We start from the raw sequence: 18,360 nt of genomic DNA, 5'->3' as shown, positions 1-18,360 counted from the left end.
TAAGCACTCATGTTTAGTATTTGGTCGACAATCCTTTGCATGCAATAACTGTCTGATCTCTGCAACCCATTGACCCCACCAGACACTGGTTATCTTCTCTCGTGATGCTTTGCCAGGCCTGCAGCCATCTTCAGTTGTTTGTTTTTAGGTTTATTTGCCTAAAATCTTAGCATCAGGAAATGCATGTTCAATTGGATTAAAATCTGAAGATTGACTTGGCCAGTCAAGACCTTTCCACTTTTTGCCCTGAAAAACTCCCTAGTTGCTATGGCAATATATTTTGGGTCATTGACTTACTGTATGATGAAGCACCATCCAATTAATTTAGAGGCATTTGCTTGTACTTGAGCAGACAAGATGTTTCTGTACACTTCAGAATACATTCTGCTGCTGTCAGTAGTAACATCATCACTTAAGACAGTTAGCAGGTTAGCCAGTTCTAGTGGCAGCTATAAATGCCCAAGCAATAACACCACCATGTTTCACAGATAAAGTGGTATACTGTAAATCTTGGACAGATCCTTTCTTCAAATCGTTCTCTTGCAAACACTCTGGTACATGATATTCATCTTATCTGTCCACAAGACCCTTTTCCAGACATCTGCAGCCTTTGTTGGTACTTTTTTAGCAAACTGTAACCTGGCCATTCTGTTTGAGAATAACTAGTGGTTTGGACCTTGCAGTGAAGCTGTTTGGAGCGAACTGATTTAAAATCTCCCGCGGTCACTGCGCAAGTCAATATCATTGGATAGAGAATCTACATCGCCCCCTAGAGGAACATTTCTCAAAAAAGTTAATACAGGCTGACACGACACCGGCAACACCTCTATTGTGATTTTATTCACGCAAAGCACTGACACGAGTGCTCCATTGCTTTTATACAACGGTTACAAAACGAAACTGAGAATTGTGACAAGAAGTCAGTATTTAAGTATTTATTTATTATAAGTATTTATTTGGTGATAGATTGTGGTGGTTTCGTTACTGCCCTGGACTCATAAATATAGTTCTCAAAACGACCACTGCTGTCAAGGTTACGTGAGACAAATTTGTAATTCGAGTGTTTGTGCAGGTTTTTATGTTAGCTTGTGCTTCACATTGGAGATAAACATGACATCTGTCTAAATAGACTTGGACACATTTATAAACTCTATAGTGCACAACTGAATACACCATTTGATAGTGTGTAGACTCCTCTGCAGCCAACAGAAAGAGTATTTGATAGACAAATTAACCATCAGTATTGCCTGAGATAGACAAATCTTTGTAATTCGAGTGTTTGCGGATACATTGGACTTTAGAAAACATCTGAGCAAGTTATAGACCACCTAGAGTTACAAAAATGGGCAGGTATGAAGATCCATATTGATGTTGGATTTCTGAAAAACTGTTTTATCCACTTCATGGATCATCATCATATTTGATTAATATGTTTCTTTTGGAACATCTAAAGTTAAGAAGGTATACAGTATATCACTCTGGATAGGCCTTCTACTTTGGCTAGAAGAGATCTTCCTGTAATAGTCTCTTTGGAGCCTTAGGTTAAACATTTGTTGCATTGAAGTAATGAGAGGACTTAAGTTTTCAGTTGATTTCAATATCATGTTTTTTTTTTTCAATTACTACACCAAGGTATTTATCCTTAACTAGAATGCCTACCATTTTCTTGTCCATACAGTTCAGATCATCGAAATAGCCTCTTTGTGGCACATGCACACTTAAGGATAAAGTACATAAACAGTGCCACCATGTGGTCACCTGGTAAACATTAGCTCTAAATAGTGAAAGGTAAATGCTATTCAGTTTGGTATTGAATATTAGCACATATTGAGTAAGAGTTGTTCTTTAGATCTCTATACAGTATGGTCTACATAGACAAGGGTTTATTTCTCTTTGGTTAAGCTTTCTTTAACCTTCCTAGTCATTGACTTTAACCACCTGTGTAGTATGTCATGTCACATTTTGGACATCATATAGATAATGACATAAAAATCCTGATATAAATTATATATCATCATGTATACCACTGGTCAGCAAGCCAGGAAGCTTACATCACCACTTTGTAAAGTTTGTTGTAACAAACTGTCACCAGCTCTCATTGCTGACACATCTGAGTCAGTGTCATATTTTAAAATATCAACCCCTCCCAGCAATGCAGTGCAAATCCCTTTAATCAAATGTATACAAGTAAATAGCATATAAAATGTTATCAATTAAACTTTTACAGCAATTTAAAATGAGAACTACAAACATTGTTGATCATATTGAGTACTTATTATGACAGTGATAACATTTGTGCTTTACAAACATTCAGACAGCAATTGTACTGGACTAACCTGTTTGAATGTGCAACACTAATGGGAATGCACTGCAGTGGATGTGCAGCTAGATTTGGTTAAAACAGAACATTCCAAAAGGGCTTCTTTAAGTAACCTAATATATTTGGCAAATACATGTGTTATCTGTCGAAAGGTAATAGAAATCAAGTGTGCCATGAAAAAAAACATTGGTCCTAGTTGAGAGGTATATTGGGTCCCTTATTCACACATCCGCAAAATGTTCCACATCACAATGTTCATCCGAATATGAATAGTTTATGGAAACACACCCACAGCAGCAGACTGTATTTCCAAGAGAAAAAGTGGTTAGGGGAAATCAATCATTAAAAAATTGTAAGACAATTTCTTTTTCGAAACAAACCCATACATTAGTTTATAAGATGCTCAGGACTGATACAACATTTAAATTAGGAGGGGAGGGGACCTTTAAGGTTATATCTAGAGATAAGGTTGAAGTGCGGTTGAGGTTGTTACGGTTAGGAGTTAGGGATAGTGTTTAACATCATATTATAGGAGAAAAAGAGTAGTACTTCCTGTTTATCAGAATGGCCAGATAGTGACGACTAGAGGGACAGGCTATTCTAGTTTTCTAATTCACAGAAACACCACGGTGATAAGCACACTCAACACAGTACAGTTTATACAGACACAGGAGAGCTAATCACATTCCAGAGAGAGATAGCTGACCTATGAGAAACCAGGGAGTGCTTGATGTCTCTCCTCTTGTGCATTTCTGACTGTGTTAAAATGTATGTACCCTTTAAGGGTAAATGGGCCTAGTGTTGTACCAGTGTCAGTGTTACAGTGCCTCTGCTATATAACTGTGCTGGCTGAACCTGCTATGGACACTGCAAGGCTGTTCAGGGAGGTTGTGGCAACGGTGAGTCAGCTACGAGGTCAAGACAGGTTTTTTCTGAGCTCTTCTGGAAGACAAATGAATGGAGCCCAACCAAAGGGTGAGAGAGTAAATCTAGAGAGAGGAGGGGGGGACAAGGAGAGTGAGAGAGAGAGAGTGAGAGAGAAAAAAGAGGAAGTGTCCACAATTCATTTTCACACAAGAGCCCTCATGACATTGTCTGTGAGAGAAAAAGCAAGAAAAAGAGAAAGAAGGAAATTCCCTGTCTACTCCACATCTGAGGCGTCATTGTCAAAGAGGTGATCGTTGTGTCCCTTTATCCGGATGTACTTGATGTCTGAGGCCCCGCAGGAGCAGAGGCGATTGGAGAATAGGAACTCCATCTCCTCCAGCCTAAAACCCTGCGTCTCTGGTAGACAGCCCAGCACGAAGAGCAGGCCCAGCACGGCCAGGCCTGAGTAGAGGAAGAACGCACCTGGGGAATGAATCCATGATTCAATTAATCTATCTATAAGAAACATTTAACACCCCCAAATAATTGTGTGTGTGTGTGTGTGTGTGTGTGTGTAACATACACCATCCCACTCCAGAATTGGATATCATGCTAAAAACAGCACTGCATAATTTGAAACCATAGTCATTACCGTAACCCGTTATAGCAAGCCCCCGCTACAATAACAATAAACAACAAAAACCTGAGTTTTTGTGCTTCAGGGTACTTCATGTTTCAGGGAAGACAATATCACAGCGAACTGCTACATTAGCTACGACTGACTGGTATTTCCAAAAATATGGATAAAGGAATTCTCCAGTGGTGGTGGGGTGTGTTGTACCATAGTAGGTGAGATACTCAGCGACATGGAGGAATGTGAGTGACACCAGGATGTTGCAGGTCCAGTTGACCCCTGCTGAACAAGCGTTCCCTGTGCTCCTGGCCCACAGAGGGTAGATCTCAGAGTTCACTGTCCACGGCATGGGTCCCATACCTACAGTACACACAGGATAATGTTAACGTTTTCACTTTATTTGCATGTTCGATTTGCAAAAGATCTTAGATGACTTTAATTTTTATTACGATCCCCATTAGCTGTCGCCTAAGCAGCCGCTTAGACATTACAGACAATTATCAAAACACATTAGAAATACAGAATTACAACAAGGACACAGAAGGAAAAGACAAACATATATAACACATTACTAAATTAGTCATGTATTAGACAAGCTGTGGGGCATGAGAACACATGGGGGCTTTCCTTTCACATTGTCCTTTCCAGCACTGTTTTAGCCATTATAGTGAATGTGTAACCAGCCCAGCCCAGTACAGCTCAGCTCAGTGAATTAGGGTACATGGAGCTCTCACCAGGAGCAAAGCAAGCCAGGTAGAGGATGAGGCCTAGCAGGACGATCCAGGAGTAGGAGGTGGGGCAGTAGTTGTAGGCCCAGAGAGACGCGTCACTAGCCTGGGTTTGATTGGAACACCTGCAGAGAAACACAAAAAGGTCATCATAGCATCATTCCACTGCATTTCCCACTGTAGCAGAGGTGGTTTTGAACCATGATCATGTGCTGATTAACCATAACTCTGCCTGAGACGTTAACACTTCCATTACTGTAGCTCCCAGAGGCTAATGCCTAGGCTTTATCTTAGTGGGCTACAGTGGGTGTTTGGTAAGAGGGAGACCCAGGTTTGATCTCAGTCTGGTTGTATTAGTGCCATGCTATTAGCTCCCCAAGCTAATGCCTTGACTTAAGCTTAACGGGCTACGGCAGGTGTTTGGCAAGGGAGAGACCCAGATTCAAATCCCAGTCACCTTCTGCATCAGGGACACACACTGACCTTCCCCAGGCGGCCTTCCCAGTGGACATTTGATTGACAGGTATACAGGAGGAGTCGTATACAGTGGTTCCGTTCTCACGATAACAGAATCCACAGCCTGGGTCCAGCATGCAGGGCTCACAGGACCTGGGGACAGGAAAGTGTGATAAAAAAAAAAAAACATTCCATGGATTATTAGATAAGCAAATCTGAGGAGAAATTTCGATTTCTACAATAGAGGGAGTTTGTGGACAATAAGGAGTGTTACTATGGATACACACGCCTCTTGCTGTAGCTACTTTTACAAAATGCTAAATGACATGTTGTAGATACAGTATGTTAGGTAATCACATTTCTTGCCAGTCTCACCCATATTCTGTGCAGGTGGAGTTGAAAGAAAGGGGGTCAGTTGAGTGGAGAGTGACAGGAGGAGAGTTCTGGGCCGACAGCAGAAAGCCAACCGCTAAGACTGTCAGACTCAAAGCAGTACCTAGAGAGAGGACATTATGTCACATTACTCATGCTGAGCTTTAGAGTAAAGTAAAAAAAAAAGTACAGAGCTGCATTCAACTGTTGGAATTTGGCACGGGTTAATGTAAAAAAAAATCTAAATATTGGTCAGAATGGAAACCATCATAAATACAATATGGCCCATTAACTACAGTCTGTAGTTTATTTAATTCTTACTCACATAAAGCTTTCAATATACACACACACACACACACACACACACCTGCAATGCTGCCCAGTGTCAGTTTCCTGCGGCCCACTCTCTCCACAAGCCACACCCCCACCAGGGTAAACAAGAAGTTGGTGGCAGCAGTGGCAGCAGCCAACCAGATGGCCTGCTTATCATCCCGCACTCCCGCCATTTGTATGATGGTGGCGCTGTAGTACCTGACAGGGACAATGAGAACTGGCATGAAGAAATTCTTATCAAATTTCTCAATCTGGGGTTCAAACCACAACAAAGCGGTCACCCCATCACTTTTTTTTTTTTTTTTTTATTAAACCCAACCCAAGAGCTATGGATGCAAGGACTGACCAACCATAAGATAAAAATTATAGTTTAACCATGTTTTGTGGTTAATACAGTGTTCTTCATAGTAACATATTAACAAAATAACAAAACTATGAATAGAGTTCTCTTCTCAACACTGTGGCTGCTGTATAATGTGGAGTAGCAGTGCTACTGATGGCTATATATCAGTGGAGTGACTGCTGATGGCTAACCCTAACACTTATCGAAGGTTTTACTTATGATGACTGATGTACAGTTGATTCACTTACTTAGACAAATGTACTTATTGTAAGTCACTTTCGATATAAGCGTCTGCTAAATGACTTAAAAATAAGCTTAGGTTGCTCCTGAGGCATTTACAATATAAGTTATATTATTCAAGAATCAATGGCTATAAATCATTCATTTAAAAGTAAAAGAATGTATGTACCAAGACTGCCCCACACTTGAGTAGTGGAGTAGTGGTAGCAAAGGAGACAACCTACATGACAGTGTTGATCCCAGAGAGCTGCTGGAACATCTGCAGTCCACAGCCCACAATGAGCGCTCGGCGAGTAGGTGGGTGGCTCAGCATACGGCAGATCACAGCGCCCCCTACATTACGCACTCCGTTTATTTAGTGTCAGCAATTTTAGAGTCATCAATATGTGCTATCATCGGTAACACAAGGCTTGACACTTTGCTTGAAAAATGATACGATATGAAATTCAACAACAATCTTTCAGCTGAAATAACAAAAAAAAAATAGAAAACTAAGAACACACACTTTGATCCACTGAACTTACATCAACAGCCTATCAGCAAGACTGCTAGTTAGGATAATAAACTCCAAAATATTTGAAAGCTTTTGATTCAAAATGCATCAAAACCAAATAAGCCTCAAAGAGGGAGAGGTCTGATCTGTCATTATGGGTGGTCTAGACTGTATGCGTCACACAGTTTCATTTTAATTTGGCAGTGAATTTGTGTGTCTGTGTGTGTGAGTGTACATGTGTCTATATAAGTGTCCATATATAAGTGTTATATGCATCACCTCTCAACTCCTTCTCCTCCTCAATGCTGGTCCTCATGCTGTCGTACTCCTCTTCGATGCTCCGGCCGCCTCGGATCTGGCTGAGCACCTGTCGGGCCTTCTGGGTAAGGCCCTTTTGGAGGAGCCAGCGGGGGCTCTCAGGCAGGAAGAGGAAACCACAGAACTGGAGCACCGAAGGGACCACTGACAGTCCCAACATGTACCTACAAAGAAAAAGAGAGGGGGGGGGAGGGGGAGGGAGGGGGAGAGAGGAGAGAGAGGAAAAAGAGGAAAAAGAGGAAGAGAGAGAGGGATGGAGAGGAAGGGAGCGAGGGGAGAGAGAAAGAGAGGGTGAGAGGGTGAGAAGGGGGGGTAGAAGAGGGAGATAGAGGATGACAGAGGGAGGGAGGGAGGAGAGTGTGAAGAAGAGAGGGAAGACAATAGACAGACAAGGAGAAAATAGATAAAAGTGAGATAGATAGACAGGGAAAAGCAGACAGACACACAGGGAGGACGACAGACAGATATAGAGAGGGAAGAAAATAAACAGACACACAGGGAGGAGATGGAGAGAGAAACAGAAGGAGAGAGTAGGAGGTTAAAGAGACACAAAGTGAGGTGAGATTAATTGCATGACAGGGGACAGATACAAGAGAATGGATAAGGGGAGAGAGAGAAAGTAGTGAAATCAAAGATAGTTGAGTGGAGAGATGGGAAGGAGGGGAGAAGAAACAATGTTACCTAACACAATTAGACAATCAAGCTCAGTTCCATAGAGTTCTTCAGTTCCTGATATAGTCCGCTTTCAGAAATGAAAATGTTCATCAATAGGCTCTGATCATACATTTTTACCATTTCTTTATTTTCAGTCCTTCACATAATCCCCCTCTCGTTGCATTATAATCTACAGTATCTTGTGGTGCTGGCCTTGTTCAATACAATTACCATAGAAACCATCAGAGCCAAAACTGTACTTGTATTTCAAGCAAGCAAATTCATCAGCTTTATATTTCAAAGTTTAAGTAACCTTGTTTACACATTTCACCCAGACATAACGATGCTTCTAACAAATAGTAAGACTAGCGCCCTACATACAAGTGAATACAATATAACTGTATGGACAGACTAAGCACTTACAATCCACTAGACTAGGCAGACCTAGGCAATATATATAGTCTAACTTGTCTAACTTGTCTAACTTGTCTTAATTGATTATGTAACTGCAGCAGCAGAATGTATTCTGAAGTGTACAGAAACATATTGTCTGCTTGAGTGCAAGCAAATGCCTCCAAATTCATTGGAAGGCACTTCATCAAACAGGAAGACAATGACCCAAAACATACTGCCATAGCAACTAGTTTTAAAGGGCCAAAAACGGAACGGAATGTTCTTGACTGGCCAAGTCAATCTTCAGATTTAAATCCAATTGAACATGCATTTCATGTCCTGATTATAAGATTTTAGGCAAAAAGACCTCAAAACAAACAACAACTGAAGATGTCTGCAGTATAGGCCTGCCAGAGCATCACCAGAATGCCCTGAAATATGGGGACTATGTATAAAAAGTGTTGTCATTTCTAAATAGTGAATGCAATATGAACACAAATACCATCAAATAAAAGCTGAGAATCTATACTTTATCCCCATAGTCATTGTTTGACTTAAAATCCAAACTTTTGGAATATAGAGCCAAAAGAAGACTAAATGCTTCACTGTTCCACTACTTACGCAGGTCACTGTGTAAGTGCAATGCTGTTACAAGATTAATCACATTGTAACTTCACAGATATAGAGCCACTTCATGTAAAGCATTAAAAAAGGAATATCTTGGATGAGACCTACCTCCAACCATCTCGATCTAGGTAGCTGAAGGCACCATCGATAATGCTGGCAATGAACTGGCCACCCGTGATGAAGAGAGTGTTGATGGTGACCAGCTGACCCCTCAGTTGAGGTGGTGAGACCTCTGCGATGTAGACAGGTATCGTCATGGAGGTGATGCCTTACAAATGGGGGAAAGTAGCAGGACAAAATGAGAAAGAGTTTCATGAGAGGACTCAAAATAATTGGTCCGGTATAACAAGTAGTCCTGTTATAGAATCTTGTTAAATTTAGTTTGAGTTACAAGAGGGAAGACACTCCTTGGTGTCAAACCTATTCAGAACTGGCCATTTCCCGAAATACAGTACAGTGGCAAGGCAACCTATAATATAATATAATATATAATAATATAATAATATAAGCCATTTAGCTGACGCTTTTATCCAAAGCGACTTACATTGCAGTGAGTGCATACATTTCAGTATATATGGTCCCAGCAGGAATCAAACCCACAACCTAAGCGACCAACCTAAGTATACAAAACTCCAGAATAGAATTACCTATGCCCAAACCAATTGTAATTCTTCCAACAAGAAGAACCTCCTTGTTTGGGGCAGCACATAACACCACTCCACCAGCAGTAAAGATGAAGCTGGCCAGCAAAATGCAAACCCTGCGCCCGAAAACACCATTTAGTGTCCCGCCAGCCAGGGCAGAGAGCGCAGCGGCGCCCACGGTACTGGAAACAAGCAGCTCCTGCCACAGAGTACTCAGGTTCATCTCCTTTTTCAAGAGAAGCATTGCCCCGGAGACCACCCCGGTGTCGTAGCCGAAAAGGAAGCCACCCAGGGCAGAGAAGAACGCCAGGAGGTAGACGAACACTGGTGTGACGTCCTGCTCCGTTGATAGCTCTGGGGCTCCAGCAGCAACGGTGACTGCATCATCCAATTTGTCGATGCTCTCCTCAGAGGGAGCGCTTATGAGACTCCGCTCTCCATCGTTGTTCACTTTCTTCCTCCAGCCCGCCTTAAGGTTGCTCATACTCCGCAAATTTTATTCATTGTGGCTTGGTTTGCGGAAAATAAGGGGAAAACAATAAAACAATCAGTAAGCTACATAGGCAATAAAAATAACCAATAATGAACTCAAATATAATACAATTAAAAGTGCTATCAATGTTTTGTCAGTCGTATCAGAAAGTGGTCAAGGATTCAAGAGTGTCATTTTTCTCTGAGCTTATTTAAAAAAAATTGCCACAACTCAAGGGTCCTGTTCAATGTTATTGACTTTGTTGTCAACTCCTCTCCCAAGCACAGTCTTTTTTTTTTACAAAAAAAGGTGGAGAATATTAGACTCCAGATCACCCCCTCTAACCGAGACCTATCTATTCCTCCTCGATTTCTGTGTTGAGCTGTTTTACAAATGTACTAGGTGTCACTGACACTGCACTTGAATGGTTCAGTCTCTATCTTGCAGATATAACTTTCTCTGTCACAATAGGAAATTCTTCCTCATTCCCTGCACAGATCACTTGTGGTGTACTGCAAGGCTCCATTTTAGACCCGCTCCTGTTCTCCATATACAGTGCCGTGTGTAAGTAATGGGAAAGTAAAGCATTTTTTTTTCTTTCAGCTCTACACTCTGAAAGTTTGGATTTGAAATCAAACAATTACTATAAGGTTAAAGTAGAGATGCTCAGCTTTTATTTGATGGTATTTGTGTACATATTGGTTTCGCCAATCAGAAATTACACCAATGTGTATACATAGTCCCCCTATTTCAGGTTACCCAAAAGTATTGGGACAGATTTATCAAATGTCCAAAATAAGCACTCATGTTTAGTATTTGGTCGACAGTCCTTTGCATGCAATAACTGCCTGAAGTCAGCGACCCATTGACCCCACCAGATGCTGGGTATCTTCTCTGATGATGCTCTGCCAGGCCTGTACTAGGGTTGGGCGGTGTAACGGTAATACGGTATCCCCCGCGATTTAAAAATGTCCACGGTTTCAATACCGTCATAAAATGTGTGCTCCATTATCTATCAAACTGCCAAATTAAGTGCAGTTTGTCAATTCACAATGTGTAGCGTGGTTGGAGAAAGTATGACAATAATTTCACGAATGTAACTTGCGCGTTTCACCTAAGGGTAGAGGAGAAGAACAAAAAGATGACTAGAGCTAATGACTTGGTCCCTGAAAAAAATGCCATTGCTGACAATCTATACTTTAAACTCATAGTAATTGTTTGATTTCAAATCCAAACTTGTGGAGTATCGAGCCAAAAGAAGAAGAAAATGCTTCTTTGTCCGATTACGTAGGGCACGGTATGTCGCATGACAATCGCTGTTTCAGTCGTATCAGTAAAATATTATATACCAACATAAGTATATGATATAAACATGTAAATGTGTAAGATATTATAGTTGGATTTTTATATTATTATATTTTTCATAGGCAGCTGTCAGTGTATGGAGTAAAGTGATTCGTCTTGTGCCACAGCGCTGCAGCGTGAGTTAAAGCGTTGTTGATTCATAAAACATATGGAACGCTCTAAATTAGGTTTGGCTGCATTACCAGTCATATCCTAGTCCTTTATTAATCAGTACATATCCAAATAAAAGTACACCCTCTTGCATATACAGTAGCCTACTTCACAACTCCCACAGTATCAGAGAAGTGTAATCAAGTATGCCGATAGCATAGGCCTACGTGATTTAAGAGCACAAAACAACCATATGCGACAGAAGAAAATATGATTCTACCTTTGATCTTTGCAGCAATCTGGGCAGTGTCCAAACAGCTGACTCTCCGCTGTTGTTTGTCGACCAAACGGGAAGTTTTACTGAAGTCATATGATTCATCTGGCGAACGAAGATGTCACGCCCGTAGAAGAGAGTCAAGTCGAAACAACCGCGTTCTCAACGGGGAAAGACCCACAGAGATAGGAGGAGCCAGAGGGTTCACTCTGCACCCATTTCCGTCCGCGGTCTGTGGAAAAATAAGTGCTGGGACTTACTTTCAACGATGGGAAACAATAGCAGAGCGGTGAACATTCGTTTTTAATTTAATATCTGCACATTGTCCTTATTGATTTTAGATACACGTGTGTAATGTCCAAGGTCTTACGATATGTTTGCCGCACAGAGTAGAGCATGTTACCCCGCCAATCGGCAAAAAAACCCACAGAGTGACTGCTAGGCACATGCGCAGTCTGACGAGATCCTCTGCCCTCGTGAATAATTACCGATATGCATGAATAAAAACATTTGTGACAGAATTAAAAATATTTTCCCACTTACTTGCACTTCGTTTTCCAGCTACTTTCACAAATGTATATTACGAAATAGGAAACCTATCACTGACAAAACTCTCTGCGCATGCCTGCAGTGGCTACGTTGCGAGTTTCCGGGGTGGACAACCCCTACCATTGGATTTCGAGCCAATCAACCATCTTCTAATTATAACACATCTTTGGAAGCCTTGAAAACAGGACCATGTCCGCCGCTTAGAGCGGACTTGTGAAATAGTATGACAACTTTATCCTTCAAGCTTTGTGACTGCCGTCGCGTCGTTGTGCTGTGAGCTCGGTTACATTGAATGCACTCAAATTGTTACATTGACTATCAATGGCTACATGTTATATAACATGTTATGCTGCAACATTGTTGCTCCGCGAATTTCACTGTCGCTGTTGAAGATTGTCGGTAAATGCATTTATTATTTAAATGTGTTTATTAGGATAACTTGAACAACATCTCAAAGAACATGGGTAATAAAGAGGACCTGGAGGAAAGGTTGAAAAAACTATTGGTGAGGTTGAAAAATTTACAGGAAGGGAAGCAATTAAGCACATTGGTGCAGATCATACAAGACCTAATTTTCCTGGCGCACACTGATGACTGTGGTAAGAAATCATGGTTTTGACTTCTTTAACACTTTAAATTATTAATTTCCGTGGCTATTATAGACTACTTCAATAGATAATTATCATTGCCGTTTTGATTTGCAATGCACTGTGTTGCAAGACAGCAGCTTAAAATACTATATCTATTATTCTCATTTGTCAAAGCCAGGCTATTGTTAGTCAATTCAAAATAGCTATGAGCCTGTCTATGTTAACCCATTATTGAAAAAAAAACATGTCATCCCTTCTGCTGATTTGGTTCCAAGCAGCAGAACTCTTTGAAGATAAAGAGGTCCATTCCCCGCTTATGGTGGTGCTGTCATCGTACATTAACAGTAGAAGAGTACAGCAGGTATGCACCATCATCAAAATCCACTTCTCAACCATTTGCTGGTTGACTTTAGTCCATAAATATCATAATTATAAATTACCAATGTTTCTCAACACAAATTACATACAGTAAACATTAATAATGCACTGCCATTCAAGAGTGAAACACCTGCTTATTTTTAGGTGTGGCAAGCACGAGGAGCAGTTGACGTCACCAGATTTGGGATTCCATGTCTATTTTTAGTTCCCTATGAATCCTAGTCTTATTTATTCAAACTTTAAATACAGAGACCTAACCACATTTAACTGGGAAACCTGCTAGAACAGTGTCAAGCAAATCTCACTTTTGGAGCAGAAATAGTTATATTGTTTGCATAGTGGTGAAAATGCCTCTTTGGCATGAAAAGTGTCTTTGCCCTGCAGGTGGGATGGTCACTAATGTGTCGGCTGATGGAAATATGCCCCACCACCTTGGACAAACTGACCAGCCCCCTTGGAGTAGGGAAAGACTGGGAGATACTGGGAGTGCATCAGTAAGTGTTTTGCATGCATGTTAGTGTACATGTAGAGGTTTCCTCCATCCTTATGTGTCATAGCTAGAAAACACAGGGTCCTGAGGGTCTTTGTTGGTAAGAGTCCTTCTTGATCTGAATTGAAGGTTGTCCATAGAGAACTACATCTAACCACATAATGGGTACTGGTACTGCTCCCTCCTTCTGAACACTGCAGACTGACTCATCTTCAAAAGCCAGATAGGGAATTGAAACAGCACTAAAAAACCCCTATTGTTATGATTATAACTGTGGCTGAAAATTGTCACTCTATCAGGAAGTTTATACATGTGAAACACGATGTAAAGTGTGTGTGTGTTATATATATATATAAAATATACAATCATGAGGACTAAAATGTGAAATCCATCAGAGCATATCAAATTGGGTGTCAAATGAAAGCTAAGAGTCTCTATTTTGGGGAAATTAGCTTTGACTTCTGGACATCATTAAAGAGCGCACTGACACATTCAAATTCTGTTTTTTTTTTGGTGCCAAAAGTGTCAAAGTGTTTTGTTATATTGAAGAAAAATAAATTGAGAACCACACATTGATTTAAATAACATAAATGAAGGCAGATTTATATTTCTTGTGTTCTGTAAGTTATATCAATTACCCTTTTTAATGTTATATGTAAGTTGATAAAATAAGACATTATTACCTTAATAAGAGTGTTTATTGTATATGTCTACCTTTGTTTCCCTATTCTAGCTACATGATCATGTACAGTGAATAATGCATTTCTTAGGGGGACCCATGTAGTCATTCTGTTACCAGAATCCACTTCAGTTACTGTAGCTCAACAAAACAGTTTTTCGTTTGATGGCTAACACCCCACACTTTCTGCAGACATATTTGAATATTCACCTGTTTTCTGCTCTCAGGCATATCCTGAAGGTGCTTGCCCAGTACAGTGGAGACTGCAGGATGGTGATGGTTGGGCTCAGGACACTGGCTCTGGTTCTTAGATCAGGTACAGTACAGTAGCACTTTCTTGAAAAGAAAAAGAGAATATCAGCATATTGTTTAGTGTTCCCAGATGTAGTGTAATAGTAGCAACGCTTCAATTCGATATACCCTACTGCACCTACTGTATGACATCTGCTGGAGGTGCATTCATGCACGACCTGCAACAGCATCGGCCCATTCCTATGACTCAGCATAATGATGGGTCATAGCCCACTGGTGAACTACAACAGATTTACAACAATAAGTCACTCAATCAGTCTGTTACAAGACTCTACAGCACTTACTGTACCATACTGTGCGTCATTAGATTAGATTAGATTATATTCAACTTTATTGTCATTGTGCAGAGTACAAGTACAGAGACAACGAAATGCAGTTAGCGTCTAACCAGAAGTGCAAAAAGCAGAAAGTGCAATGAACAGTATATACAAGTAGTGCAGTATGTGAGCAGTAAGTAGTGCAGTATAGTATAGTAGTGCAGTGTAAGCAGTAAATGAATAGCAGTAGCATTATAAGCAGAATAAATAGGTTACAGTATGAACAGTGTATCAGCCTATGAGCTGTATAGGCTCATAAAAAGAGGAACAAAAATGTACTGTGACAGCATGTAGTGTCAGGTTAGAATCAGAATCAGCCAATGTTTCTATACACTCTATGTTTTATTTTGCATGCCACATAATATAAGGCATTTAAATTCCTTCCTGATTTACCCAATAAGGATAAAAAGTAGCCGGCTAAAATATGCACTATCAACAGGTGCTCATTATACTTCTGTGTATACAAAACAGCGCATGTAAGTACCTCTAAAAGTAGACAGTTACTATAAAAGCCAACAGTTTTAATTGAATTTTGATAGTTTGTAAAGTTGGTTGTAATGCCACTGAAGGCAATGGGTGACGGACTGATTTTCTGATATGACGGCACTATATTTCTGCGGATGCGGAATATAATTTGCTTCATATGTTTACATGAAGGAACTATTTGAGTCTCCATAAGCGTTAGCCAATAGAAAATGTACCCCTTAATTGGCGCCACTCTTCAAATATACCACTCTGGTACAGTATACTGACCTTATTGTCTGTTCATATACTTTATAGGCCTACCATTTCCACCGTTCAATGGCAACTCTGTGCTCTGTCATTCTGTCGCCACAGCATTCAATTCATAAGTGCTTCTCCTTGGAAATAGTCTAGTGTTCTCAAAGTTTGTCTGTATGTCTTTTTGAACTTCTGCCCTCGCTTAATTATTCCAGCTATTAGATGATGTCATGAATACGACAACATGCCATGTTTGCCAAAGAGGCCTTAGAATGCAGAACATTTAATTACAGTAAATCACAAGTCACATATGGTTATTCAATATACTTACAGTGTCATTTAAACACAATTAAGCTGAGGTTGAGACAAAGGTCTGCACATGCAGGAGTTCCCATTATTGCCTTTGAAACCCCCTTTGTTTAAAGCCATTCACACAGTAGAGCATTTGATTTCCTTGTCGAAAGGTCAATGTATAAATCTGGAAAGTCCATGACCTTTCGTCCTCTCTCCATTCAACGAGTGATGCAAGAGTACTGCATCTTTTAACTGTGATTTATTTATTTGAATAGGGACCAATACAAACACATTGACATGATGGAATTGTCAATTGTTCAATGTGTTGGACCACAGACAGTGTATGACATGAATCAATAAAACAATCCCTGGTTTTGTCATTGTCTAGATGTCATCGTGTTTTTGCTTCTGGAGGATGAGGATGATGTGTTTGGCCTGATTGTTGATGGGATGAAGGCATTCCCCTCCAGCGAGGAGGTCCAGCTTCAAGGCTGCCGTGCTCTGCAGCTTCTGCTGGAGAGAGGTGAGATATCTACTGTACACACATGTACACACACCTCAATACTCCACCATACAATCGCTCATCATTTCTTCAATTGAAATACCACCTGCCCATTCATAATTCTGGGTCATGCACAACCCCTTACTAAATATATTTGCCAAAATAATGTTAGTGTTTACTATTATGGTTATACTTACTTATACTTAGTCATACCTGCTGTCTGTCTGTCTGTCTGTCTGTCTGTCTGTCTGCCTATCTGTTGTCAGTGAGCGATGACCACCTGGTGGTGTTTTTGGAGAACCAGGACCACAGTGTGATTCTCAGAGCCCTCCAGCGGTTCCACGACAGTGAAGACCTGGTTCTACAGGCCATGAAGGTGCTGCTTCCTCTGGCTGGACCTGGTAAGTCCACACATCATCAACTGTAAATATACAACACTTTCCATTCCCCAATCTCTTCAATACATTCCCTCCATCTCTTTCTTTCTCTAGTTCTCCCCCTTCATTCCTACTAAAAACACAATCTTGAGTGGCCCATCTCAGTGCTAACATGATTCTACTCAGAATATTTGTGATTTTGTTTTGGCAGCTACTAGTAAACTTTAATCACATTTAAGCCTTGTAACATCTTGTAAGGACATGCTTTTTAGTTTTGTAGTAGGCAGATGGCTTCATGGTCGTCCTAATTGGGGAGGATACTGAATGTCATGCCCCCAAATAAGGCTATGCAGTGTGTACATGTTGGAAATCCCCCTGTTTGTTGTTGTCTCTGACCATGTTTCAGCCAGTAATGTGGAGATCATGATGTCGGGGGGAGAGAGGTGCTACAGTGTGGTCACTGGGGCCATGGACTCTTTCCCTGAGGCTGAGGCTCTGCAGGAGGTTGGTTGCTGTCTGTTCGGGAAGTTCACTTCAGGTCAGCTCAATACCCAAAGGTCAAAGGTCGGGTAATTTTTTGGGGGTTCCTCTACACTGACATTTTCCTCATATTAACCCTTCATGCTACTTCATATGAAGGTCGAAGTAGGCAAATATTTTATTTGGGGGAAGGCCGGGCTTCATTATATAGGGTTTCACATCTGCAAAGTTCCCGAAGTTGCAGGAAGTGAAACTTGAAAGGGCTGGGCCAGCTAATTATAGATTGTTAAGATATCCCTAACACTGATATCCCTAACCCTAACACTGTAGAAGAAGAAAAACATACCTTGGGCTTTCCGAAACTGGGAATTACCTCCATCAACCGAATAGACTTTCATAAAACATAAGAATGTTCACAGAATGCAAGAGTATGAATAAAATGTTTGCCTTTAGCAGCCACTGTAAGAAGGGCAATGGCAGGTTGTGAGGTGCAGCTCAGGTGCAGCTCAAATGGGATCAGTGGAGCACTCCCACTCACTCCTTTATACACACTGCCCTTGACAGACTTTAAAAGTACTTTCATTCCTTGCTGATGATGACTAATGACAGTGTTTACGACGTAACCTCTGAATAAATACTTCACTGTTGATAATATAATCTAATTAGTTCTACCACTACAACCATTGTGATTGTCAAGGTCAGTAGAGGTCTATTGACAGTAGTTTTTTTGTCCTCCAGCGAGTTACTATAATATCCTGGTGCAGAATGGGGTGCATAGAGTCACAGTGAGAGCTTGTTTAACTTACCCGGAGAACGCCTCACTGCAAGCTGCTGCTCTTTCCTGCCTGGCTGCCCTCAGTGAGTACAGTACATGTACACACACACACACACACACACACACACACACACACACACACACGCACACACACACGGCTATGTAATTATACCCACCCATACAATCACCTAAATTACAGACCAAGAGTTCACTGTAAGCATTATTCAAAAAGAGATTACTTTTAAGTTCAGATCAAGTCCACAGAGGACTGATC

General features: G+C 40.8%; 2 protein-coding genes across 2 annotated transcripts in view; one reads left to right on the top strand and one right to left on the bottom strand.

Annotated features, from left to right (window-relative positions):
* Nucleotides 1–2,151: 2,151 nt before the first annotated feature.
* On the bottom strand, nt 2,152–12,182 carry LOC310802702 (proton myo-inositol cotransporter-like). The gene is made up of 12 exons (XM_083667229.1): nt 12,167–12,182; nt 11,630–11,855; nt 9,426–9,931; nt 8,887–9,046; nt 7,066–7,268; nt 6,518–6,626; nt 5,745–5,908; nt 5,381–5,501; nt 5,033–5,158; nt 4,556–4,674; nt 4,029–4,181; nt 2,152–3,670 (listed from the first exon to the last, which is right to left on the bottom strand). Exons 3-12 carry the CDS (start codon nt 9,904–9,906, stop codon nt 3,462–3,464), a joined length of 1,845 nt encoding a protein of 614 aa, XP_083523355.1. The 5' UTR covers nt 9,907–9,931; nt 11,630–11,855; nt 12,167–12,182; the 3' UTR covers nt 2,152–3,461.
* Nucleotides 12,183–12,402: 220 nt separating this feature from the next.
* The window catches only part of lrrk2 (leucine-rich repeat kinase 2), a 29,811-nt gene continuing 23,853 nt past the window's right edge, over nt 12,403–18,360 (top strand). Inside the window, exons 1-8 of the mRNA XM_083667160.1 lie at nt 12,403–12,771; nt 13,038–13,123; nt 13,525–13,634; nt 14,537–14,625; nt 16,341–16,475; nt 16,721–16,855; nt 17,238–17,369; nt 18,050–18,169. Of these exons, the coding sequence (XP_083523286.1) occupies nt 12,633–12,771; nt 13,038–13,123; nt 13,525–13,634; nt 14,537–14,625; nt 16,341–16,475; nt 16,721–16,855; nt 17,238–17,369; nt 18,050–18,169 (946 nt within the window). The 5' untranslated portion in view covers nt 12,403–12,632. The remainder of the gene's footprint in view (nt 12,772–13,037; nt 13,124–13,524; nt 13,635–14,536; nt 14,626–16,340; nt 16,476–16,720; nt 16,856–17,237; nt 17,370–18,049; nt 18,170–18,360) is intronic.

This window comes from Argentina silus (genome assembly GCF_951799395.1).
Source record: "Argentina silus genome assembly, chromosome: 3".
In the NCBI taxonomy this organism is placed as follows: Eukaryota; Metazoa; Chordata; class Actinopteri; order Argentiniformes; family Argentinidae; genus Argentina; species Argentina silus.
The sequence above is the reverse complement of the archived record's forward strand: the minus strand, read 5'-3'. Positions and strand labels throughout refer to the sequence as shown.